The 27,964-nt window shown below is 42.1% G+C and overlaps 2 protein-coding genes across 14 annotated transcripts in view; one reads left to right on the top strand and one right to left on the bottom strand.

Annotated features, from left to right (window-relative positions):
• Positions 1 to 27,964, bottom strand: part of ARHGEF4 (Rho guanine nucleotide exchange factor 4) — a 155,895-nt gene that overhangs the window by 117,686 nt on the left and 10,245 nt on the right. Inside the window, exon 1 of one of the 2 annotated variants that reach the window (XM_081191096.1) lies at positions 20,589 to 20,745. The exons of the other annotated variant lie outside the window; for it this stretch is intronic. Coding sequence (XP_081047222.1) covers positions 20,589 to 20,627 — 39 coding nt within the window. The 5' untranslated portion in view covers positions 20,628 to 20,745. Of the gene's footprint in view, positions 1 to 20,588; positions 20,746 to 27,964 lie in introns of those variants that run through there. 2 annotated transcript variants of the gene reach the window in all.
• Positions 1 to 27,964, top strand: part of GPR148 (G protein-coupled receptor 148) — a 106,636-nt gene that overhangs the window by 5,683 nt on the left and 72,989 nt on the right. The window contains exon 3 of one of the 12 annotated variants that reach the window (XR_014007401.1): positions 24,654 to 25,285. The exons of the other annotated variants lie outside the window; for them this stretch is intronic. The gene's annotated coding sequence lies outside the window, so the exon portion shown is untranslated. Of the gene's footprint in view, positions 1 to 24,653; positions 25,286 to 27,964 lie in introns of those variants that run through there. 12 annotated transcript variants of the gene reach the window in all.

Here is a 27,964-nt window from a genome sequence, read left to right on the forward strand (position 1 = left end):
AACTCTACCTGGTGATGCCAAACATTGAAACTCGGACTGCAACAATGGAAGAAGTCCGTTTCCTTCCCGCCCTGGTTATACTTCCCAAGGGCATGTGATTGGCCACTGCACTGTGGAAATCAGGAAGCTGGAATAGACAGACTAGTGTCTGGTCCAGCAGGGCTCATAATGTCCCCTCACTCTTTTTCATATTCTTTTCCTCCTTCCTCCGCTCCTTCTCTCCCCAAGGGACCTTTTCTGAAAAGCAAGCTGGGAAGGAATGGCAGCTTCCAGGTTACAATATTGTGGTCCTTCAGTTTACCTATGGAGGTGGCCTGGTTCACATGAGCTGTCTTCATCACACACAGAGTTTAATTCCTCCAGAAAGCCAACTCTCATTGACCACAGCCAGCATGACTAATGGCCAGGGGTGATGGGAATTGTAGTTCAGCAACAACTGGATGGCCACAGATTCTCCACTCCTGACTTAACTCACTAACTTAACTTTTCAAGTGCACCTCTCAGGCTACAATTCCCTGCACATTCACTTGGAATATGCCCTATTAAATACAGTTTAAGAGTAAATATTACAGAATGGGGCTGACAATATGTACTTTAGATGTACTTTTGTACGCCTGGTAAAAGTACATCTGAAACCCTGTGATATATTATTACTGTAAATGCTAACACTACAGCCAACCTTATGTTCCCAAATAAAATATAGTGATCTCTCACATTTTTAGATGCAGATTAAAAGCTGTCTGGGTTTGGACAGCCTATGTCGCCTGATAATTATGGGTGGAGAGGTAGAGGACCCTGTCATGAAATCCACTTACACTACCCATGGGTGTCTGCAGGAATTTTTCCAGGGAGGAGTACAAAGTAAAACACTGAAACACTGAAAGGTGGAACAGGCTGGTTTCTTGCAAAAGATTGTGAAGAATAATGCCTATACATTTTCCCTCCTATATTAGGTTCCATAAATGCTAGAAACTTACTCTTTTTTTTAACAGAAAGAATGAAGGAAAGAAAGAAAACTATGGATCTGGAAGTAGATAGGTAGCCGTGTTGGTCTGCCATAGTCAAAATAAAAAAATTCCTTCCAGTAGCACCTTAAAGACCAACTAAGTTAGTTCTTGGTATGAGCTTTCGTGTGCATGCACACTTCTTCAGATCTGGAAGATATTATTCATAATATTTATTGAATATTTATACTTCCTTTCATTAGAAGATCACATTGTGGTTTACAGCACAAAAAGACAAAATGAAAATACAAAATATATATCATCATAATAAGAACAAACAAAAAAATACACATACCCCAAACACATTTAAAATGCCATAGATTGTTTAATCAGCCTAAAGACATGTTGTGAAGGTGCCAGGCAAGCCTCCCTGGGGAAAGCATTCCACAAACAGGGAGCCACCACAGAAAATGCCCGTTCTCATGTTGCCACCTTCTGGACCTTTCATGGAAGGGGCACATGAAGAAGAAAATGGTTCACTGTGGGGGCCAAATGTGGATCCCCATGGCCTCAGTCCAACTCCCCCCAGTTTTAACCAAATCATGCCCTCTCACATAGCCTTCTAAAGGCAATCAGTAAGAGGAACAGCTCAAAATGGTTAGGGCGCTATCCCTCTTCTGGTTCTTTGTAATTCAAACATTATCAGAGTTCTCCGAGTCATATTGCTGTTTCTCATATGCTACTCCATTCACCCTCCAAACATTTGTCTCCCTACCCGACTTTGCACTTTCACATTAATGACTGGTTGAGAACACACACAAAACAACAACCCTAAATGAGCATTATCCATACATCCTTTTTATTATGCATTCATGATTATCTGTGCTCATAAAGGTCAGGGAGGCTATATGTGGTAATGTTTTCAATACTGTTTGCACCTGCAAATGTTTTGGGGTGGACATACTGCTTCATATCCAATCAGTGCACATTCCATAACTTCCTGCTAAAAACCCTGTAGCTCTTTATTGTCTTGTTTATTTTTTGAACCACTTTTGTCACATGATAGTGCAGTTATCCCTCCAGAGGGCAATAATGCGATAACATGGGGGAATATCACAGGACAAGTAACAAAGCGAAATGATGTGTGGACAATCAAACACCAATTCCCTGTTATTGCATCAGTGACATGTTGCAGAATACACCCAGTCTGGAGGGGCCTTCAGTCGTCTTCCTCCTCCTTTTGCTCCTGTTCTTTGGCCTCTCTGTGTCTTACCCACGTGGCCAAAGGGAGTACTGAAATTATCCAGGCTAACCTTTTACATAGCACAATTAATGCAGAGCATCAAAGCACGCAACCTCTTTCAGCAATACCTGTCATGTCCCAATTGCTGGCCTGCAAATTAAAGGATGTAGGGTGATTATCTGATCTGGTGAAGAAAGAAGTCAGTCTTCCATGCCTTACCACACCTCAAGAACTGGAAATAAGTAGGCCAAAGTACTGTCTGTAGGTATTAAGATTCCTATCTACCTTCTCTTGCTTACATCAATCACTCTGCTTCCGTTGAGTCAGTTCCCTTGTTTGTGACTTATTTTTAGAAAGCAAAGAAAGCCAGGTAGCAGACTGAACGCATTTAGCTCCAGAAATGGGGAGTCTGCAAGGAGCAGAGTTTGATTGCTGCATATGCTGCTTTTTGGACAGTTCCTCCCACAGCAGTTTACACTGAGGTTAAAAAAGCACAATCTATAAAGATGCAATAAAACAGCAAGAGGCAGAGCAGCAACAATATTAAAAGGTAAATAAAAGGAAAACCAGATTAAACGAGTAACATGTTAAAAGGACTGGGCAAATAAGAAGCACTGTAAACTGGTGCTGAAGATATCAGGCCCTCCCTGACCAGAGCATTCCAGAGAAGGGTGTTGGCTAAGTTCTCCTGAACCGGCCTCAGAAAAAAACTTCCGGGGCTTATAAAAGCCCACCACAAAGGAAACTGGAGCAGGTGAAGAATTGCCAACTGCTTTGGCAGTCAACTGCTTTGCAAAGATTAAGCCACACCTTTGTCAGCCATCTCTTGGATTGCGGGGACTTCAGGTCATTAAGAGTCGTCAACAGGCTCATCTCAGCTATCTGCCAATCTCCCATTCCCACCACCCTTCTGAGTAATACCCCTCCCCACCTTCTCTCTATATAGAAGGATCTGGCAACTTCTGTTTCAGTGTATCTGAAGAAGTGTGCATGCACACGAAAGCTCATACCAAGAACTAACTTAGTTGGTCTTTAAGGTGCTACTGGAAGGAATTTGTTTATTTCAAGGTGGTTAGACACACATAGGCCTACAAAACTTGTGAACCACCAAACTGAACTCTGCCCACCAATGAGATATGAGAGTCCACCACAGGATTAGCAAACCTCCCAGGTGTGTTTTTTTCTTTCTACCCCAAACTGCAAAATCATAGGGGTTGTCAAGCTATAACTTGCAACCTACCAAGTCAAGCACAGCCACAAGGCAATCACATATTCTGGTTGCTTTTGAGTTATTATTTTTTTGTGATTTTTACTTAATTTTTGTGATTGATTTTAAGGAATTATATGGTAGATAGAATGTGCAAACTGCTTTGTTTGCCCTTTGCTGGAATGATAGCTTAGATTTTTTTACAATAATTTAATATAGGTAGGTATTTATATGGTCATATTAATCTATGTAATATAATTATTATATTATATAATTAATTAATATAAGTAATTAATATAGGTAACATTAATAAAGGTGGGAAATTTGAGGGGAGGTTGCAGATGCTGTCAATGTGATCCTGTGGATATCTATTGAGAAGTATTCCTCATTGAGTTCAATGGTACCTACTCCTAGGATATATAAAGTATTGCAGCCTAAAAACACTTCTCAGTCACTTCCCATAAGGGTTTAAAGAAAAAAATGTAGGAACGTGGTTAATACATCATGTAATAATTGGAATTTGCTCATTCAACAATAAAAATCCAGCTACTTAGTTAATATTAACATTAGAGCATTAAAGCACAGGTTAGTATGACACCATCAGGCACATGTGGGAATTACAAAACCTGATTTAACTGAGAGCAGCCTTCCATCTGTAACCTCCAAAACTAGCAGGCAAATAAGTACCAAGGGTGTACTACTTTACTGTCATTTGATCAACTGTAGTGTCAATGCCAGGGTTACATGGATGTTAGACCAAGCTCCACAAGACAGATAAGTCAGAACAGAAATGTAGGACTCTGTTGATGATATTCTGCACACCACCGTGCTGAGAGATTCCAAGGGTTCCAGGCGCTTAGACAGGATTTGCGTTTCATTTGGAATGATGGACCATGGGTGGAGACGGTGGTATCTTTATGATATATGGTTTATTTACACATATATACAACCTCAGCCTGCGATAGAGGGGTTCACACCCCAAAAGTGTCTTGTTTCTGAAGCCTTGGATACAGACAGAAATCAAACATTGCTTAGACTCTCTCCAGTTGAGGAAGGGGCTCACACAAATCCACTTTCCTTTGTTTCCCTTCATGGCCCATCACCAAGTCTATCACCTCCACACAGGAAGCTAGCCTGACTTATATTTTAACATTTGCTAGATCCAGGGGTTAGGAGGGGCTCTTGCATATACTTCCCTCCACCCCAAACTCGTAATAATATTAATCTATTAATCTAACTCATCATCCAATTCTGATTTCATGCAGATTTTCTAACTGTGCCCTAATACACAAAGGTTTTGGCAGGAAATATTGATAAGCATTCAGAAAGTAATGGGATATAACATTCTTTCTAACCCCCAAAAGATTATATCGAGTTTATTTAAAAGCAACAGGGAAACAGTAGATTTAGTTTAGAACTATTAATTTTCTGTCAGTTTCACAAATATTTACAGCTGCTAACTTAAGTACCCTTAAATGCCCCCACCATGTTAACTTATTTTTTCCAATAACAGACTGATAGGTCTAATGAGATGAAAGTGTATTTGCTTATACATTCTTGGAATAATAATTCTGAAGACAAGTTGCAACCATACCATTTTTCTATGGTATGTTTGTGTTGGCTTTTCTTTTTCTTGTTCAGATTTTTTCAGTATTAGATCACCATTATTCTATAATCATTGCTTTGTATATTTTTGCATTCTTACACTTTTGTAAGTTAGACAAACATAGATAAGGGTTATTTTTTAGTACTGAAATGCCATTATTTGCATAGCAACCTATTGCCAGACTTGGAATTTGTCCAAACAAGTTTTGAAAATGCTGACTATATTCTTTCACAGCATTTTTCCCCTTAAGGAAGGCACAGAACATGCAGTTTGGGGGAGGGAGGGAGGGGTGATTATGAAATAAGTGGGTCATTTATGGTGTCGTATAGAGGCAGAGGAGAGGGAATCTAGAAATCAAAAACCATGAACATTTCTGAAACACCCCATAAAAGCAAAACTTTGATGTTTTCAAGCCACACCTAAATTGCATATTTCTATGAGATACTCCCAGACAGGTTAAATAGCAAAGATTTACCCTGTTTTGCAGTTACTTGCAAAATTCATTAAAACAAATTAACCGAATGTAACTGAATTTGTGCACGGCATGCCACTTGGGTTCACTAGGATGTGCAAAACATGTTTACTCTCATACCAGTTAAATGAAAATGCAGGCTCCACCCACCAGCGTTTCCCGTAGCACCTGTCACTGTCTACCATGTAACAAGGATTAGGTAAAGGTAAAGGGACCCCTGACCATTAGGTCCAGTCGCGGACGACACTGGGGTTGCAGCGCTCATCTCGCTTTATTGGCCAAGAGAGCCGGCATACAGCTTCTGGGTCATGTGGCCAGCATGACTAAGCCACTTCTGGTGAACCAGAGCAGCGTACCTCCGGAGCGGTACCTATTTATCTATTTGCACTTTGGCGTGCTTTCGAACTGCTAGGTTGGCAGGAGCAGGAACCGAACAACGGGAGCTCACCCCATCGCAGAGATTTGAACCACCGATCTTCTGATTGACAAGCCCTAGGCTCTGTGGTTTAACCCACAGCGCCACCCTTGTCCACGTAACAAGGATTAAATGACCCCAAAACAGAATACTGTACTGTACTTCCCAAATGTTTTCTGTGGATTGTTCTTTATTGAAATGCACAGAAATAGGTTTTAATTGCAAAAAGGATCTGAAACGGATACCATTCAGCATTGTATAATTATGTGATTATAGTGTATTGATTTCCAGTTACTTTATATTAGGTGCTTAACAACTTCATTGGCAGGCAGGTTGCTGTCAGCAGTTTCTGCCTGATACTGTGGTGCCTCGCAAGACAAAATTAATTCGTTCCGCGAGTTTTTTCTTCTTGCGAAGCACGGTGTCGGTAAAGTTCTGGAAAAGCTTCAAAAATCACCAAAAACCTCAAAAAAGGCTACCACACCGCGTTCTATGAGTTGCTCCTCGAAGTCAAGTCGCAACTGTATTAATGGTGTTAAGAAAAAGGAAACAAACTTGCAAAAAACGCAAGACGTTTTCGTCTTGTGAAGCAAGCCCATAGGGAAATTCGTCTTGCGAAGCAGCTCAAAAACCGCAAAACCCTTTCGTCTAGCGAGTTTTTCGTCTTGCGAGGCATTCGTCTTGCGGGGCACCACTGTATTTCACCACTCAATCACAACATCTGATGAGGTTGCAACTCCAAGAAGGTGGGGTCCTAGGTACTAGTTATGATGCTTCTTCCCTTTCTATCCTAGTTTAGGATAGAAACCACAGGCTAAACGCCACAGATAAGCCTGTGGAGGACACCTCCCCACGTTGCAAACTCACACACAAGCACACTGTTTTGTTCTTTCCCAGAGACCTAGGAAATAGCTCACAGCAGCACCCTGTTCTTTGTTTAGCCCTACCGAAAGGTTATGTAGGCTACTGCTATCCATGTCTGGACTGCCAGTGTATTTGAACCCTTGATACTTGACTACAGGTGTGTGTTGCTACTTTCTGCTGCGCTCCCTTTGAGTTCAAAGGATTAGTAGGTTTAGGATGGTGTTCAATTTGCAGCTTGCCCCTGGACACCACGAGGCATATTTTGAATGGCTATGCACAGTTATGTAGCAATTGGTGACCCAACCCATGTTGATTGTTCCCTACATACAAAATGCTAGTGCCTTCTCTTCTACCCTCGCCCCCACCAGCCCATAACTACCTATCCAGAAAATAAACACTGCTCAATGCATATGAGATGCAGCTATTCTGTAAGCACCACAAGAATGAACATAGGAAGTTCCCTTAGAGTGAACCAGGAAGAGCTTTCTGACAGTAAGAGCTGTTCAACAGTGGAATGGACTACCCCAGGAGGCTGTGGACTCTCCTTCCTTGGAGGTTTTTAAGCAGAGGTTGGATGGGCATCTGTCAAGGATGCTTTAGTTGAGATTCCTGCATTTCTGGGGGCTAAATCAGATGACCCTTTGGGTCCCACCTCTATGATTCTTTGAATCAAATGCAATGGTCCAGCTAGTTCAAAATTGTCTACACTGACTGGCAGAAGCTTTCCAAGGTTTCAGCAGGGAGTCTTTCCCAGCCTTGTCTGGAGATCCTGGGGATTGAACTTATTGCATGCAAAGCAGCTCCACTTCCACTAAGCTACAGCTCTTCCCCTCCATTGTGGAATTCAGTATTCCGTCAATCATTTAAGGATTTTTTTAAAAAGGCAATTTATGGTCAGTTCACTAACACACCTGCGTAAGACGCAAGTACAGACAAGCTCCAAAAGAATAAATGAACACAGTGTACTGTGTTGAGAAGTAGCCGGCGGTTGTAATTCCGTTGCAAAACAAAAACAAAAATACAACCCAGTGGTGAGTCTTGTCACATTTATTATGGCATACGTTTTGTGGACCAAAGTCCACTTCCTCAGATGCATGATAATGTTGTTCTCCATTGGCAGGGGTACTGTTTATGGATGCAAGGGAGGAATCTGTAAACAAGTTAAAATGGCAAAGACATGCATAAAGTACAATATGTGACAATTCAGTTAAATTTCAGCATTAATTTGAATTGTGTCACAAACTATTTTTTGCATGTCTTGTTTGCCATTTTTAACCCCACTGTTTATAGTGTTTCAGTTTTCTCTGCACAGCTTTGTTTTTGAGCTCAGTGGAACTAAGGCTACGACCCTAAAGATGGTAGGATTGCTTTTTTCTTTTTCTTTTCTTTTATTGATTTTCCTGTGCCTGGAACGGTAGCTAGATGATCATAACTTTAGCAGGCTGCACATACTAAATGGGGTCTACAGAATGTATGGGAAAGTATCTCTAGTGGGGGGACACGTCATGGTTCTTCTGGGGTTGTCTGGCCACCTTTTGTCTTGAAGAGAGAATTTGGGCAAAGGTCCCACTTTTTCATCTCTGTATGGGCAAACTGAGCCTGCGGAAAGGAGCTCAGTCATCTTTTACATCTGGTCACCCGCTAGGTGAAGCTGTGATCCTCAAACCTACTTACCCAGCAGCAACTGTATTAGGAGTGAATAGGATTTACTCCCAGCTAATTGAATTAAGGATCAGAAGGCATGGCTGTGGTTCTAAAAGGACAGACTATCAGGATTCTCCCAGGGCACCTCCATTCTTTCCAGAATAAATTGATCACAGCCAAATATTACATTAGTGTGGATAAAGCCTGTACATTTAACGAAACAGAAATAAGAAGTATTGCTATGTCACATTGCCTCTGACTGTGCTTTAAATAGATGCATGACAGGTAGAATTTCTACAGGTGTGGAATTTTCCTAGCTCATCAGTGCAGTGATGGGGAGAACTGATGCTTTTGATTTTCTACTGCCATGCAGTTCTTAAAGGCATAGAACTTCTATCAGGAACAAAAGACAAGAGGCTACATTTAGATGTAGACTGATCAGGATGTCAGTCCGGCTGTAACTAAGTTAGTTTCATATTAATGTATGTCCTGATAATAGCAGTCTTTGAATTTTGATTCATTTTCTAACTGACACAATGTTTATATAACTGACAAATAAGAGGTCAAGCCTTGGTATCAGCCTAGTAAAGGTGCCTGCAGATTATTAGCTGGAATTAGCTAAGTAAAGCTGTGTTAGTGGGAGAACAATAGAAACACTGTTCAGTGTAATCAGGTCAGACTCTGGGAGGGCTCCTGTACCCTTAGCAATTGCAATAAAGTGAGAATTTCATGTGGTGCAGCTTCTCCCATCATTGCTGCACCACGATGGGAAAAGTTACAAAAAGTAAAAAACAACAACCTCCCTTCTGTAAAACTCTTATAAGTACAGGAACCCCCTCAGGGTCTCAACCTGGCAGCTAGGGAGGGGAGATGTTTATTGCAATATTACTGCTGTATTTGATTTTGGTTTTGCACTCAGAAATTATATTAACAAAGAGTTGCTTGAAGGACTCTGGGTGCTGGCCCATAACACAAATGCTCCCATGCTAATTTAGATGCATAAACTCCTCTGAGCAAATTAAGATGCTGGGTGGTTGGGGTCTTGCCAGCATGGCACTTTGAAGTGTGTCTAGCTGCCCTCCTAAGCCAAGCAAGAAAAAAAGAAGTTTTTTCAAGAAGGGAGAGAGAGGAGCAGGAAATGCGAGCCTGACTCAAAATGGCCTGGGCTCAGCCCCCTCTGGGCACTCTCTGAGCATGCCCCTGAATGTTAATGAATGGGTCCCTGAAGGTAGTGAGCTCTGAAGGTTTCGGTCTCTGAATCCAAAAAGCTTGTTAAAGAAGTGACAGTGCTTCACGGAAGGATTTTTGCACCTCCATTTCTCTCGGAACCACTCTGAACACATTTCAGCAACTAACATGCGTCTTTCGAGGGCCACTCCAAGCTGATTCTTTCATATAATTTATGCTTGAGGTCCTACCCCATGAGACACACCCAGGTGAAACCAGTTTTCTCTAAGGCTCCACACCCTTCAATTTCACCTTAACAATTAAGCAGAGAGAGAGAAAGTCTCAAGCAGATGTCCCAATATGCTGCAAAGTATAAATAACCCATAAAACAGCCTTCCTGCTCTGCATCGAATGCACAACTTCAGCCGCAAAACAGATTTAACTAATCTACAAAGGAAACTATTCACATAAAAGCCTCACATCAGCCATTAATGTTGTCAGGAGATCAAACCCTTCCAATTCCCACGGCCTGGTGGGCCATATGCAACACTCGGCTACACAGTGGCATAATGTAACTCCATAAAAGGAGAAGATTAATATTCATATGGCATTTAATTAGATTAAACTGCTAAGCAGCAATTCATAGGTTGGCAGGTGTTGGTTTCCTCTGCACTCGACTAGATAGCTAGATAGCACAGATTACAATTAGTGCTATTTTGGGCTCCATTTCTTTGAGAGGTCAACCAGAGCATAATCTAGTGATCCTCTGTTTAGTCATTGTTACGCTTGTCATTTTATTCTGGCAGTGCTCCTGTGCTGTTAACAACTCTGGAGGCTAGAAATCTGATTTTTAAAAGCAACTGCTAATCTTGTAAGGATGGAGGGGATATTTTAAAACAAATTGACCTAATTCACCGATTCCACACTTAGGTGCAAATTAGAACGCAGCTATCAGTTCCTCAAATTTTGCAATGCTGTTTTGGTTTAAATAAAAACACACAAAAATGCATATTTCACATTTAAAAAGTGTAAAAAATGGATATTTTAAGGGAAACTCAAAAGTATACACAAATGTATGTTTTAGGGAGTTGGATTGCATAAAATGTGTATGAAATGCATACAGTTTAATGTGAATCTTCTGCAAAAAAAAGAAAAGAAAAGAAAAGATCAGGACAAAACAGACATATGATTGAGAAATAATGTAAGGTCTCAAATACAAAACTGACCAAAAAAAAACCAAAACAGAAATAAGCTGATCCAGCCCCATATAATTTTGCCAGGATGCCGAACTCTATGTCAGATAACAAATCCATTCTTGGGCAGTACAGTGGTACCTTGGGTTAAGAACTTAATTCGTTCTGGAGGTCCGTTCTTAACCTGAAACTGTTCTTAACCTGAAGCACCACTTTAGCTAATGGGGCCTCCCGCTGCCGCTGCACGATTTCTGTTCTCATCCTGAAGCAAAGTTCTTAACCCGAGGTACTATTTCTAGGGTAGCAGAGTCTGCAACCTGAAGCGTCTGTAACCCAAAGTACCACTGTATAACACTAGAACTTTTGGGAGATTGAGGCTGATAAAAGCAAGTCCTTGTTCACATCACACAGTTAAAGTATGGAACTTGGTCCCACAGGAGGCAGTCGTGTTCACCATCTTGGGTGACTTTAAAAGAGAATTTGACAAGCTCATTGAGGATAAGGCTCTCAGTGGCTTTTAGGCATGATGGGCCCTATTAACTACAGACCCCCAAATTTGGGATCCTCTCCAAACCTGTGCCAAAGTTTTGCAGTTTCAATGCTCAGTTTGTGTGGCGCTACAAAATGCCGGGCTTTTGCTGCAAAACAACTACAACAATTTGGCACCAGTTTGGAGGGGACCCTAAAATTTGGGGTTCATAGTTAATATTAAATACGACCCCCATGTTTGAGGTATCAGTTGCTCAGTTTGTGGGGCACTGCTAAACACTCCCCCCAAACTGCAAAACTTTGGCACGGGTTTGGAGAGGATCCCAAATGTAGGCGTTTGTAGTTCATTTTCCTGGTGTTATGGTTATGTACTGCCTTCACGGTGAGAGGCAGCAATACTTTTAAATACTAGTTGTTGGAAACCACAGGAAGGGAACGTTCTCTTGTGCTCAAGTCCTGTTTGCAGGTTTCCCACAGGCATTTGGTTGGTCACTGTGAGAACAGGATGCTGGACTAGATGGGCCATTGGCCTCATCCTACAGGCTCTTCTTATTTTCTTTGTTTAACAGCAGATGCATTAAATACACATCGCCTGGATATTTTACCCACACCCAATCCCACTGGAAGAGCAGAGCCTAGGTCACTTTATTGGATGTTTGCTTTTGCAACTGGCAGAATTAAGCATTGATGCATTAGAATAGGTTGTTCCAAACAAACCAAGTTCAAACATTAAGAACATCTTGGAGAAGCCTTTCAGTCTTCAAAGGTTTCTTGCACTATGAAGCAAAGCTTGCACAGGTCCAAGCATCAACTACATCAACAGAGTATTATTGTTTAGTTGAGATTACAGCTGTTGTAACATGTGATTTCAGCAATGATTTCAATTACCCAGGAGGATGAACATCTGGTGCATGCCGTTACTTCAGAGCTGTATGATCCTGTCCAAGCAATATTTACCAGGGCTCAGTAGACTCAGAAGAAGAAAACAAACATGTTAAGTAGAGAAGCTCTTCATAAATTTTGGATTAATTGGAGTACAATAACAATTGCTCGCAGCAAAAGGCAGCTCTCCTGGTTGTCCTGTTGCCTGCTGAGGCTGTGCACACACTACATCTTTTAAAAATATCCAAAGCACTGTGGTTTGTTACGGTTGCTGGGAATTGCAACTCTATAGTAGGTAAACCACAGTATCCATAATTCTTTGAGGGAAAGAATGTGCTTTAAAGGTATAGTGTGTACACAGCCTTCAACACACTGTATTGCAGCCCATGAAGGGGAGGAGAGGGCCTTCTCAAAGATTGGACCTAGCCTAGGGAATTCCCTCTGAAACAAGTCAAGGGACAGCTGGTTTATCAGCTGCAGCCATTCCTGGGCCAGGACAGCCTGGTATCACTAATCCATGCTCTGATAACCTCTTGATTGGACTATTACATTGTGTTTTATGAGCGACTATTCTTGAAGATAGTCTAGAAGCTGCAGTTGGTGCAGAACGCAGCTACTCAGCAATTAAACAGGGCAACAAGGTGACTCATATGACAGTCATCCTTAAAAGAAGCATTGCATTGGCTCCCTGTGAACTACCAGGCTCAGTTCAAGGTTGTACAAATTGCTAAACAGCTTGGTACCTGAGTTCTTAAAGCAGCACCTCCCTGAGTGCAACACATGTTTTGAGATCACCAAGGGAGGTCACCTAGGACAGGGCCTTCTCAGTGGTGGCACCCAGATTGTGAAATTCTGTCTCAGTGAAAATATATTTGTCCCCCAGATTATCAATCTTTAGATATCAGTTATAGACATATTTTTTCATCTGCACTTTTAGATATAAATGCCCAAAGACCCAGCTGCTTAATACATTATGTTTTGTGTTAAGTAAGGTTGTTTTAGAGATGTCATTGTGTTTTCAGATTTTATACACTACCCTGGGCTCCTGTGCAATGAAGGGCAATCTAGAACTAAAACAAATAAAGAAATGCTATATTTAATAGCTATGTTAATCTTTTGGTCTTTATGCATACTTGTAGCTAATGGGCATTTGTATCCTGTAACAGTGCACCATTTACATTCTTTCCTAGCTAGTCCATGCCTTTACATTCTGTATAGCTCAAGTTTCCACCACTGCTTTCGAGTTGGCGGCAGGTTTCCTCATAAAGCTGGTGAAGATGTTTACCTTCTCAGGCCCAAGCACAGAAACCCACAGTTCCTAAGGCTGGAGACACACAGTGAAGACCCACCCCCAGTAACAGTACGCATCTCTGTATCTCCCCACTGATCTCTCAAGTGATAATGCAGCAGCAGGTGGTTGGGTGGTCAGGAATCCAAAGGTAGCATCCAAGGGCCCTAGGCAACAACACTGTTTTGCCATGTCTAGTCCTTGGCATCTCCAGGTAAGACTGAGAGAGAACCCTGCCTGAAACGCTGCAGAATTGCTACCAGCGGTTCTCAACCTGTGGGTCCCCAGATGTTGTTGGACTACAACTCCCATCATCCCTGAGCTCTGGTCTTGCTAGCTAGGGGTGATGGGAGTTGTAGTTCAACAACATCTGGGGAACCACAGGTTGAGAAAGGCTGGTTTAGACCAAAGTGAGCTAGATGAGGCAATGTTCTGACTTGCTGTAAGACAGCATCCAATGTTCTAGCCATATACTGGAAGAGGCCATGCCTTAAAAGGGTCAGAAATCTAATCTAACCTCTAATCTAGCAGGTGATTCGTAAACTACAAAGATACACGTCTGTTCCTCCTCCTGTTTCAGGAAGGAAGTTCTATGTTTTGAAGTTGGCATTTCAAAACTTAGCAGGATGTGTTTGCTGGACGTGTTGTTGGAGTGCCCGCTTTTCTGTTGCTCACCGCCCCCATGGAAAGACTAGCTTGCTGAATGCAACACTATGAACTGTTAACAGGAACACACACACACACACACACACACAGAGCTATGTTCATATCTTTGAAGCTAAACAATATATCCAGAACTTGTGTGGGTTGGCTGGTGCTGCAATTCACCCTCTGTTGGAGAAGGGCTGGCAACATGATATTTGAAAGTTAATGCTCCTCGTCTAAAGGTACAAAGTTCACCCTTCATAAATCGCTTATTTGGATTCCCACCCAAACTCAAAAGAAGTGTTGGCTGCACTTGTGGCACCCACTCGCTTGCAGAAGTTCCTTCCAGACAACCCTTCTGAGGTTGGCCTCTTAACAGTGGTCTTAGTATGCTGCCCTATACATTACCCCAGTAATCAAGCTGCAGCCCACACTGTTCTTGAACTAGGACAATGCTCAGCTATAGAGCAAACTGTGTGGATTATTGCTAATGAGCAAGATTTAGAGACAGATTTAAAGGCAGTTTAAAAGCATGCCTTGTCTAGATTCTGACCACATTCAAACCATACATATAAAGCACTTTAAACAGTCGTGGCTGCGTATAAAGAGGGATTGACAGTTAACCCGCACTGGAAATTGTAGCTCTTTGAGGGGAATAGGGGTCTTCTGACAACTCAGCTCCTTTAACAAACTACAGCCCCCAGAGTTCTATAGGAAAAGCTACAACTGTGTGATGTAATGCTGATCTACATATATGTTGTGAATGTGGCCTCTGTTCTAGCCCACAGGCCAAAGTGGGATGAGAGGACTTCTACATCAGATTTGGTCTGCTCTTCAGCAGAGTGTCCATTTGCTACAGAAGACTGCCTGTTACTAAGGCAGACAGGAAAGTGTGGGTTGGGTTGGCCCATGGTGCTCATGCAGATGCAGGGCAAGTGTGGAGAACTGGAAGACCATAACCACCAGAAGCTGGCAGAGAATAATGAGCTAGATGGACAGGTGGTCAGAATTGGTATAAGGCAGCTTCCTATGTTTGTATGGCAGGGATCTCCCCCCAACATTCTCCAGTGCCCTGACTGCATTTTCCTTCCCTCTCCAGCTCCCTAAACCCAGTCAGTAGGCTGCTCATGAGGCAAGGTGGCAAGCTCCAGGCACCTGAGAGAGGTGGCAAGGCTGGCCTCTGAGGAGCACGACGCCCACTTCCTTCTGCACTTGTAGGCTGCCACCTCCTCTGTTGCACACCCAGAGGAGAAGGAGCATTTTCTGTTTTTCCTCTAGGGGCAGAGCAACATGGGGCAGCCCTGCCAGTCAGTGTTCAGGAAGGCTTCAAGCTGCTTCTCTGCTCCTCAGGAGTGGTCTGAAGAGGCCTGATCCTACCCACCAGACCTTTGTAAAAGGCCCACCAGCTCCCAAACCAGTGTGTTGCCAGCATCGGTGATGGTGAGCAGTGCTTAGGAGCAGATCAGAGTGCTCGGGTATGAGGAAGGATGCACCTGGAAAAAAATGGAGCAGACCTGAGCACTCCTTTCTGTTTCCGGGCTGCTCTGATCTGCTCCTCAGTACTGCTGATGTTGTTGATGTCTCAGCATACACCAGGGTAGTAATTAAAAATGGCACTGACCTAGAGGAGGAAAAGCACTGCAGTATTAGTTGGAGCCTCTAATAGGTTTGGCTACTTCGCGTGTCTCTTGTATGGAGTTATGCATACCAGAGCAGGGGGCCGAGCAGAGAATGCATGTCCTTATTCCCACCTATTTCATCACCTTTTACTATTATTATTTTCCCCGTCTAGATGTCTTTTAAAATCTCCCAGAGTTCACTTATTCACTCAGCATGCCGTTGAAAGCCTTCCTATGCTACATTAAGAAGTTTTCTTTTTGTACTTGCAGATACTCCAGCCCTGGCATGTTTCAGAATACAGGACATAGGTTTAAATAGGGGTAATCTGCTAATACATATTTCTCCTCTGCCTGTGTGTGCGCCTGCATGGATGGGAGAGAGTGTAAGAGTGTGGACTGGCCACACTCACTTAGGGCCACATCTATTGCTGGCATATGGCTTCCAGAGGGGTTGCAGTGGGACCATGCAAAGGCTTTGGACCAAAAAAAGTTATCTGTCTCTGCTCTGGTTGGAGAGTGTCACCTTCCAAGGCTTGAGAGACATTCAAGACTATCAGGAAAACATCTCTAGCCATTAAAGAACATTAACTCCTGATTACTCATATCTGTACTCAACATAAACTGGAGATTGGGATTTAAGGACTCCAAAGTTAAAAACCTAGGGTGGGTGGTATTCAACTGACTTTTACTCAGAGTAGACCCATTGAAATAAATAGATTTAACTCAGTCATGTTCATTAATTTCAATAGGTCTATGCTGAGTATCACTTAGTTGAAAGCATCTCTGCGTTATTAAAACACAAACACAAAAGTTCTTCACTGTCCTGCTTTTGACTCCAGTTGTATCTCTAACATTAACGAAACGTTTTACAAGCACCACCCTCCTAATCATGTTCATTCAGATTTTTATTTTATTTTAATGAGACTTACTTGGAGGTAAATATTCTTAGGACAATCTTTTTCTCCAAATGAGCAAGTGGAACTCTATAAAGCATGGAAGTTCTGCTGCCCTTTATAAAAGTAACATGATTTGTTCCATCAATTTAAAATTTAGTATGGAGGATTTATTTAGTGAGTTGTACAAGCTCTCTGGATTTCAAAGAAATCTAATGGAAAAATTAGATGAATGGGAGTGTCCGTCTTTGATCATTTATTTTATTTTTTGCCAGTTAAGAAAAAAATATTAAACTTGTCATTTTGGTGACTGAAATTATTTCAAAAATGGAAATATTCATTGTTTTTTCTTTTGGTAGTTTGTTTAAAATGTGCTTGGCAGTTTTAAAGCTAGAGGGCTTTTAAGTTCCCATTTTACCCAGTGGAGAGAGAACTATGGGCAAATTATGCAGCAAAAGTAACTTGTACACAATGAAGACAGAACAGAACTGTAGCTTTTATTTTAAACTGATTTAGAACTAGCCAGCCCTAATATATTCCCCCTCGCATCGTGGAATGAACCTATTCTGGTTTACATGGGTGTATTGAACAATATTATTATGGTAACTGGTCCTAACAGATTACTCGTAGTGACATTTCAAAAGGCTAACTTGAGGAGGGAAACACGTTTCTTAAAGTCTATTCATATATCAATGCCACCCCTTCCAATAACATACTATCATTTGAAAGCATAAAAATATGTTGCAGGAATAACAAGAAAACATGCATGTCAGTGTTGGAGAGAAGGTAAACTTCACAGAATGCAGTTACCAGAGATCCCATCCCCACAACAAATATTACAAGAGTACCATTCAATGTTCTTTGACTCTATCAAACCCCCATCAACTGTCTGGCTTGGAGCGGGGAGAGGTGCTGGAATCCCACCTCCCCTTTCCCCAATAAACCTTTGTAAATCTCAGTGAGTGGGTTTTGCTGCTGCATTAGCTCTGGCCGACCACAAACTTTGAACTTGGGAAGACAGTTTTCCCAGGTCGGATTGACTAGAGGCGGAATGTCTGTGTACATCCATGTGTAAGAAGTCCGTGGTCTCTCCTAGCTGTGTCCTGTTTCTCTTGCATACAGCTGTTTGCTCCACAGACACTTTTCTACAGTGCACCCTCTCCCTGTTTGTGTTATCTTTGGTCTGTACTTTCAGGATCTTGGTGTTTTCAGACATGTTGTGGCCAAGGATAGCATTACCTGACTTATGGGGGCATGTTGGGTGGATGGTCTTGCCATTCAGTATGATAACTTTACTAAATGCCTGATGGACCGTCCAGTGATAATGATTCTGTGAACTGAATGTCAGAAATGTGGCATCTGCTCCAACACTACCTGCTATGCTATGGCAGCTGCCACTCCAGTGTAGCAATAATAGTAATTATAATTTATTATTTATACCCCGTCCATCTGGCTGGGTTTCCCCAGCCACTCTGGGTGGCTTCCAACAGAATATTAAAAACATGCTAAAATATCACACATTAAAACTTCCCTAAACAATGAACTGAGGGGGAGGAGTATACCGTTCTCTAAAAGAAGGATCCATGTGAAGAGCACATGGAACATTGGGAATTAGACTGTGTTGATCTGATTCACCGAATTACACAAATCATGTTTCTTTGCTTATAAAAATAATAATTGTCCAGTCTTAGGGGAGAGCCATGAGATGACATTACTGCTTACAAAATGTTGACTCTGGGAATTATGAGAGTTTTGTTGCTATAAACAAACGAAAAGTACTAGTCCAAGGTTTGGTTGTTTTTTAAAAGGATGTATTCTTGGTTATTTCTGCTATACATGTGGGAGGAAGTGAATGGACAAAATATTTTTAGGGAAGTCTTTTCCCTCTAACCATAGTGTGGAAATAAGATTTTATTGAAATGATAAAACAACTCACCTCTCTTTTGGCTGGGATATCATACTACAAATATAAAACGGGTGATTAACCGGACTGCACTTTGTGCTGGGATATGTACACCACAGGCACAAACTGTTTCCCATTTTGTGAAAGGGAGTGGTGATGCCGCAAGCTCAGGTACACAAACCACTCAAACTGCCGTACTGGATCTCATGGGATTAACAGAGCTGCTTTTAATGTAGATACTGCAGGTTATACGGTTTGTGGATCAGTTTTCCACTTGTTAGTGGACAAGGAAGCTCATGCCTTTTGCAGCGACATGAATATTAACAGATGCTGCCTTTCCCTTGCATGATCAGAAAAGCTGCCCTTGGTGAACATCTGCCTGTTCTTCTGCTCGCACTGACTCAGAGTCAGCAAGCTTTCAGGGGGGAAAGTGGCAACCCTGTTTGTGGAACCTGCTGAAAAACTGACTAATTTTAACACACATCCAGTGAAGCAGCCATGGTAGAAAATGCAAGCTGCAGACAGCCAGGTTCTCCTGGGATTGCACCTGTCCCAACTGTTTTGAACATTTTCACCAAGTATACCTTAAGTATGCACCCCACCCTTTCATATGAAGGTTTGATTCACAACAAGCTGTCCTAGTTAAAAACTTCTTTTTTGTTGTTGCGCTTTCTTAAAAGTACACTTCGCGTGCTTTGACATTTCACATGTTATCTTTGTTGGATGTGCACGTAAGATCGTCCTGTGAATGTAAAAACTGTAACATGTAAATACCCCTATCAAAAAGCCAGGGGTGCTTGTGGCTCTCATTCAAAGTCAGAAATCCAAGTGTGCCTTCAATAATGTGTAGAATTGTCCAAATGCAACCATATTATTTGCTATCAGCCCAAGGGCATATCTGTGCACTCCAATCAACACAACAAGCTCTGAACCAACTTCCCAGAGGGTGCATTTGCCAGTGCTGTGGTTGTGCACTTGCAAAATATCAGTGCTTCACACCCTTGAAGACTTGTCTGAACTATTGTTGTGCCTTTCTGTTCTGTAAATACAAGGGATTGTAAAGAGAGATAGGAGAGCAAAGGTACAATAGCAGAAATTCCTCCACTCTACTGTAACGTTTGTCTGGCTACTTGGATGCTTGGCACCGTGGCTAAATTCCCTGTTTAACCTGGCAGAAATCCATTTTCAGCAAATTTGAACAGTATCCTATATTAGTTACAGTTTCACGCTACAGCTGAAATTGTACACTCTGCACTCTGCGTGGCGCTTTTTTAATTTTTCAAAGCAGGTGAAATACCATTTGCGGATTTATCTGTAAATGATTGGAATTTGTCACAGAGAACGAAGGCTGCACACTAATTGGAAGGTAAATTCCAGGGAACCTGGAGGGACTTGCACCGTAGGATCAGGCTACAAGGCATGTCAACGAAGTCAACTTGGAGCTTGTGATTAAATATCACTTTCTCCACAAGCCATGGTTCTTGCCATCTACCGTAAAAGAGGATCTACTTGACTTGCACCAGTTCACTCTCAGGCATAAAGACCAAATGCTTGATTACCCCCCTGGAGAATCAGAATGCAAAGGAAGAGCAAGAAAAAGGTCACACTCTTGATAAAATTCAGACATGAAGTATCACCCCAATACTGAATTCCTTGTATCTCCAAAGCTATTTTATAATAATGCACAACCCTGGGGTCCACACAGACAGACACACTTTTGTTCTGAAGTTTACTTGCACTTGCTTAAAATACAAGGGAGAAGTCTCAAGTAAGCACAAAAGTAATGAATTGCAGTGGAATGAATCACTAGCACAATGAATCACTCAGCCTGATTAAATGTTCTGCCAGCTATTCTCCGTCTTCACTCTCTGGAGGAACAAAGTTTAATTTTAAACAAAATCACATAAAGTTTTATTTGCCATAAAAACCAGATGTGGTATAAATATAAGTATATCTATCCATCGGTTAACTCATGCAGCAGATAACCAGTTTCCAGAATCGTATCTAATAATGAATTGAGCTCACACACACAGTGTGCTTCGTTCCAGTCCCCCTGGAAATCAAGTTTTCTTTTACCTTGAAACACACTTAGAAAAAGTTTTAAAACTTCTTACCTTGAAGAAGCTCCGGAGAAAATACATTATGCTTAGCATTTTTGGAAAAAGGAATAAGGAGCTGTTCAACCCTTAGAATATCCAAGGCCTGTGTGAATTCCTACACCCCTGCTGTGTCTTTAGTTACATGCTTTCTTGTTGCTATTTTGGACAGACTTAGTACAAGAGAATCATATGAGGCATGCCAGGAGCTTATGCTAAGGAGTTGCATAACAATTAGGGCTTATCTGCGCTGGCTGTACAGTGCAAACAGGTTTGTTCACAGTTTGCTGGCCCCGGAGCATTTCTACTGGGCATGCTCAGAACGATAACCATTGTGTTTGCTAAATGTATAATACGAAGGACCATTTGTGAGCTCATCCAAAGGAGCTGGTAGCCAATGAGACTCAAAGGGAAAGTACATGGTCATTTACATCCTGTCCTTCTCTGCTCTCCCCCCCCCCCTTTTTGTTTTGTTTGCCAAGAGTTACCTCAATCAATGGGTATTTAACTCTTCATTTCACTCCTCCTCACTTTAGCCCTTAGCTCAGGGCAAAGAACAGCCGCTGTAAAATGCAGACGCTGAAACCTCATTAAAATCTAGGCAGAAATATACCACTTTAACATCTCCGTTACCTGTTTCCAAGTACAAAAAGCCTGCATTTATATCCCACCCTTACTCCAAGCAGCTACATGTTAGGTACATGGTCCCGCCCCCCGCCCCCTACATTTTATCCTCACAACACCCTTGTGAAGTAGGGTTAGGCTGACTGAGAGAGAGACTACATTCAAGGTCACCCGGTGAGCAGGGCTGGCCCTATCATTTGGCAGAGTGAAGTAGCTGCCTCAAGTGGCAGATGCTGGAGGGGAACAGTACAGAGGTGTTGGACAACAGAGTTGTGCGTGCTACACAGTATTACTTCCAGTCGCTAACTTAGCCTGCTGCCCTCAGCGTGGTGGAGGATGTTGACCTATCCGTAGTGCTGAACTAAGATTTCCCTGCAATCAGCCTCAGTATACAGAATGAGAAGGTGTCCCTGCCGCCTCAGCTCCCAAAGCTAGGTTGTGTGGAAGTGCTCATGAAGCGGCAGGAGCAGCAGGTTCTGGCTGCTGCCACCATCACTTCTCTGCCAGGGGCAGGCAGGGTGCCCATAGGGATGCCACGTCTTTGCATTCCAAGGCAGCTGCCTCAGCCTTCCTCATGGGCCCTTCCCATTCCTGGGACTGTCTGCATTGGTTTTCAATCAGACACACCCCGAGGTAATGTAGAATCAATCTTCAATGAGCTTTTCTTTTCAGAATGAAACCAGATTCTGAAGGAGAATTTTTCAGGGGCAAAAATATAAGCATTAGATCTTGATTGTCTATGGTTTGTTGTTTAGTCGTTTAGTCGTGTCCGACTCTTCGTGACCCCATGGACCAGAGCACGCCAGGCACTCCTGTCTTCATTGTCTATGGACTATGTAGAAAAAAACCCCAATCTCCATTTATTCTAGAAGAAAATGCAATGTGTCCACAGACCTGGATTTCAAATCCCAGGTCAGTCACTGGGTGGCTTTGGGCAAGTTATTGCTGAATCACTTTCTTAGGAGTCAAGCAAGTAAGAATACTTCATTTGAACTAATAAATAAACTACAGAAAATGCAAGAGCTGATTGTTTCCTCCAGATGGGACTTCCTCTCAGCCAGTTCCTCTATGAGTCTGTTTTTCTGCTATGCCAATCTGCAGCCCGTTACCTGGATGCAGACAGGCTGACAAGGAGAGCAACCCCTGGGATTAATCCTGTAGTACAGCTATTACTCAGCCCCCTTCTCCATATGTGACCTTCCTTACAAAGCTATTATGAGGGTAAATGAATTAAGGATTGTATTTAAATAGGTCATTGAACATGTCTCCCCAGAGTTTGAGGGATTAAGTGTTCTATAAATCAAAGTAAATTAGTAAATAGGGGTTATCTGCTCTGCACCATAGGGGACTTCTTAACCAATGAATTGCTCAAATCATTCCTTAAAAGTTGGAGCCAAAGGAAAATGAATTAGTTATTGCAGTGACATTTTTAAAAAGCACCATGGTTCCAAGCAGTGCGTGCTAGTCCCATCCTGATATCATTACATGCAAGAGGAGGCTGTATACATGTGGCTGTCCATAAGGTCCTGCCATCTTTACCTATTGGGGTGATTGTCTGTTAGGAAATTGCCTTCTCACAAATGGGTCGGTACTGACAAAGCTGGTTGCCATCAATCAGAAATGTAGGAACGTTACAAATGCACTACATCATCTTGGGAGCACAGTTTCAGTTCTTATGGAGCTCATGCAGCAAGCAGAAGATGGAGCAGACTTGTCTCCATTGCTCTACTAAAAACCAGTGGTGAAAATTGCAAGAGAGCATATTTCAGTTTAGGAGAAACTTCCTGATGGTAATAGGTGTTCAAGAGTGGAACAGGATGGCTCTGGAGTGGTGGGCTCTCCTTCGCAGGAGATATTTAAGCAGAGGCTGAATGGTTATCTGTCCAGGATGCATAGTGGTATCTTGCAATGCAGATCCTGTATGAAGCATTACATTTGGAATAGATGGTCTAGTCTTAATTATTGCATTGCATTTGTAGCCCATCTTTCTTCCAAGGAGCCTAACGTGAGGTACATGGCTCTCTTCCTCCTCGTTTTATCCTCACAACAACCCTGTGAGGTAGGTTGGGCTGAGGGACTGTTACTGGCCCAAGCTCATGAAGAAGTTTTACAATCTCCAACCGCAAGTCTTGAAGGTGGTCCAGCAACACTTCCTTGCGTGTTTGCTAGCTCTCTTGCATAGCAGAGTGACAATTGCAGAGCTTCGCGTTGAAAGGATCGAGTTGTGCACAGCCGATGGCAATTAAACCCTCACGGAAGCAGTAAAGCTCAGCCAAGCATTGTTTACTTGAAAGGCATTGACAGTCTTGTCGGTAGAAGACTATTTACAACTTTACTACCACACAGATAGTAAGGCACACTTCAGGCCTACATGCTGCCTGCACACTGCTCAGCAGTCTCTCCCCTGCAGGAATTGCGCAGGTCCGCAGATAAGTGCTCCACAGCTATTTCTAAGTGCTGTAGAGTAAACAAACTTGCACCTCGATGCTTCAAGAATCTTCAAGAATCTACTCACAGTTTCTGGAAACGAATGGCTCTTTCTCACTTACTCTTAACAGGTCACCCAGTGAGTTTCATAGCTAGGTGAGGATTTGAACCCTGGTCTCCCAGGTGCTAATCTAACACTCTTAATTACTATGCCACACTGGCAAGATCTCCAAGGTCCCTTCCACCGCTGCATTCTAGGTTGGGTGTTTTGTTTTGGTTTTGCACAATAAGCAAAAACAGACACTGAATAAAGAAATGGAGATAGATGAAACATAATTGGTTCCTAGTGAGCTACTAAACCATTAAGCCCTGTATCTTTAACCTATTGTGCCATTCATTCAAACAAGATGGCATTTAAGATTCTGCCAAAGTGACTAGAGACTGGCAGAGGTTGTTTTAACGAGTGAAAAATGTCAGCTTCCTTTGCACAGTTACAGGGAGATAGGTTCCAGGGCTCAGCCCTGTCAATCTTCAATCTCTCTACTCCAATAGTTTCGAAACATTTTTGTCTACTCCAATAGTTCCCAAACATGGACCACTTGAAAATTGCTGACTTTTGTGCCCATTGTAGCAACTGTAATGCCCTGTGTTTGATGCTGTGGAATTTTTGAGGACCAATTTTTCAGCTGTTGTAGACCACCTGAATGAACTGGCAGCCAGCAGCAGCTGTGTAGAGTCTTTGGCTGAAGTATTTCAATCACCTGGTGTCTAATCCTTTAAAAAAAATAAAATGTGTGTGCAAGCTGGAGAATGAACTCAGGGCCTTCTACATGCAAAAGTTCTTATTGTCATTCACATAGTGCCATAGGATTGTTGTGAAATGTGTGGATCCCTATGGCTCACCTTCTCTCTTTGCATGGGTTTCCCTCTGTCAGTGTTCACGGATCAGCATTGCAAACCAAATACTGCCACATAATGATCTATGAATGTGTAGCTTTAAATATTCCACATCTCTCTATCTGCTTCTTTCAGAGGACAGAAATGCTCTAACGAACACACACACCTTTTCCACAAGAGTCTTGTGGGACCAGTAAGAGGAGGACTTGGGAGCGAGCTTTCTCAAGTGTAAGGAAAAGAAGGGCCAGCTGCCAACTATGACAAAAATCGCTCTCAAAAGGTTCTGAAAGGCTTGAGACTTCATGTTTCCAAGGGAACACCACCAAGCAGAGAATCATTAAGCAGCCATTATCTTATTTCACAGATAAATCAGAGGCCAGCTCTTGTCTAAATCAGAGTGCTTGAAAACAGCAACCCCAAAGGAGTATGAATTAGCTTGTGCAGAGAGATCGTCACAGTTTGAAACATGAATTATAAGGCGGAACAAGGCTGAGGTTGTAAGAAAACAAAAATCATAAAACTGAAATGTAGGGGTAGCCTCATGTGAATTTCAGTGGGTAAAATGCTGAATAAAGAGCTCATGGAAGGAAAACTTCTGGGAACCTTCTCTCTGGCACAGAAAATGATTCTGAAAGGGCATAATGAATGGGAGGGTAGGAACCATTTGCCATTCCAGAGAGGGACACAGAATGACCTTTCGTTTGTGCACAAAGAGATTGTCCCCTTTCACATGTATATATTCCACTTCACAAATATTCATTTTCTATTAAATCAGTACTCGCACTCCAAAAAGAACTTCTCTTTCTAATCAAAACCAGGACATTTTAACTGAAACTCTAACCCAAGAATGAAAAACAGTTTCTCGTTTTAGTGGAAGAAGCAGAGATCCAAATGTTTATCCTATACTAAAGGGTAGTTCCCTAGTTTTGCAGATGCATGCAAGGAAAGGATCTACTAGCTGGCAGATTTGGAGGGATGGAGTCCCGCTTGGATTGGAGAAGGAAAGTTGGATAGATCCCCTTATGCAGGGATGCTCTGGCTTTTGGGATCTGGATTTGGGTCAGGGGGAGATTGGAGTTGTGGGGGCCTTTAGCTTCGGAGGGATTTTGAAACACGCTCTGAAATATCTTACGGACTTTAGTTTTGACTATGGAGAATGGGCTGACCTGTCGAGAAGGAATAAAGACATTGTTAGGTTGGAGTTTCCCTGAGATCTACTCCTCAGCGCCAAAGGAAGGAAATTAAGAACAAGATCAGCAGAAGATAAAGTTAAGTGCATGTATAAATATGAAGATCTGCAGAAGGGACATGGAAAAGAGTTAAGAGCCTCGGACAGAAGATCACCAGGTTGATGGACCATATGGAATTGATAGAAAGGACTGACAGAATCCGAGACCAGGGAGAAGAGACGGTGAAAGAAGATTGGAAAAAAGTTTAAAATTTATTTAGAGAAATATTGTAAAATTAATGAGTGTTAGAAAAATGTTGGAATGAAATTACATGGCTTTAGTAGAAACGTTATAAGGAGTTAAGTTCAAATAAGTTTTAGGGTTTTAATGGTAAGATAAGGTTAAAATAAATCAAGACAATTAAATGACAGAAAACAGTGAAAGATGGAAAGGATTTGCTGAAATAATTAATAACTAGAATACAAAAAAAGGAAGTGTGAGGAGGTTGATGAAACAAGTTAATGAAAGACAAATATATGGAAATATTGGATGTGTTTTTAATTGTTTTTGCTTTTGTTTTGATGTATTGTGTCTTTTTTGTTTTTTTATGTATTGTATTGATTTGTATTGTTTACTTTTTCTCTTTTTTTACTTCTTTCTGTAATCTTTAAACTTTTAATAAATATTTTTTTTTTTTAAAAAGGATCTACTAGCTGGAAAAGATAATATGGATACTGTATTTCAATTGTGAATCCGTTTGTTTTTGTTTGCACTGTCTGATCCTGAAAATATATTTATTTAAAGATTATTTGAAATAGGCAATGAGAAACTAAAAGATAGGAAAGTGGAATAGTGATTTGTCACAAATTCCAGCCCAAAAAGAAATACATTACATTATTAATTCTGAAAGATGGTCAGTCCCAGTGTTTTTAGACATCCCTTCCCCCAGAACAGAGGTGGGGAACTGGATCTGGTCAGCTAGCCAGATCTTTATCTCCCCCACCTCCCATGGGCCATGTTAGGCAGATGGAAAGGGCCAACCACCTGCCAATCACTTGACAGCACAGTGATGTTGCATGACCCATTTTCACCCTGTGCACTGTGCACCACCCTCTACAGCACCACCAGTCGGCTGATCATCTCACTTGTGGAGATCCATGTGCTGCACTTTGAAATCCTGATCATCAGCTATTTGCAGGCACCACTGATTAGCTGATCTGCAAGACTTGCAAAGAGCTACAGAAGCCTTCAAACTCCCTTTTTGGCCCAGCTATGACTTTGCTATTCAATGTGAACCCTGTTTGAACCTGAGCTCTGATCTGATCTGTTCTTTCTTTCATTCTTGGTCATTCTTTGGTCCTGCTGTCTCCTAGCTTGTCCTCCAGACCTGCCTTGCTCTTCAGTCCTGACATTTGTCCTGCTCCCCAACCCCATTAACTGGTTTGTCCTTCAGCCCTCACCCGCTCTTTGGCCCTGACTACCAGTTTACTTCTTGATACGTCTCCTGCGCTTCTGACCAGGCATTGGGAAGGAATTTGTTTGGTCTGTTTTCTGCTGTGGACCTACACTCCCAAACTAGTTTCACAAATATGTGTATTCTTACAGATGCTTTCCCCAAGTATATGCATTTCTGTACACATTATTTGACTGAACTGCCTTGCAAAATTCAGAGACGTTCAGATTTCAAAGGATGACTGTGTTTTGGTTCTTGTAGTCTTTCAGAAAGTGTTGATTTCATGGGAACTGAAATGAATTTAAATGTGAACTGAATTAATTTCCCGTCCATCCCCACTCTTGGCTCACCTCAGAATTCTGCCCACAACCCAGCCTTGGCACTGCCTGTCATAACCCTTATCTTTCTCCAGTGCCCATCCTCTGTGGAATCCTTGGACTTTGTTGTCAACCTCTCAATAATATCCTTAATAGAACTGCGTAACATGTTTCTATCCTCTTGAGCAATGGACAGTGGGAGGGAAGCGCCGTACTGAAATCCTAACAACAAGTTAGACACAAGCTAGTCATTCCCAGCAGCTCTTCAATGAGCTTTTCATTAGATGGAACTTCCCGTCAGACTATTATGGGAGACCCAAGTTTACCAAACAGCTAATCCTTGGTAATGAAAGGTTTCCAACAAAAAACCTTCTTTCCAGGGAGGCTGGGCCCTTCAACATTGCCAAGCATTGCCTAGGGAAAGTGCCAGCCGCCAGCTCATATTCTGATCACAAAATGCCAAAAACTTTAGTGGGCTATGGAAAAACATGCATTTGCTATATACAC

The sequence above is a fragment of the Podarcis bocagei genome, assembly GCF_964188305.1.
Source record: "Podarcis bocagei genome assembly, chromosome: 4".
Taxonomy (NCBI): domain Eukaryota; kingdom Metazoa; phylum Chordata; class Lepidosauria; order Squamata; family Lacertidae; genus Podarcis; species Podarcis bocagei.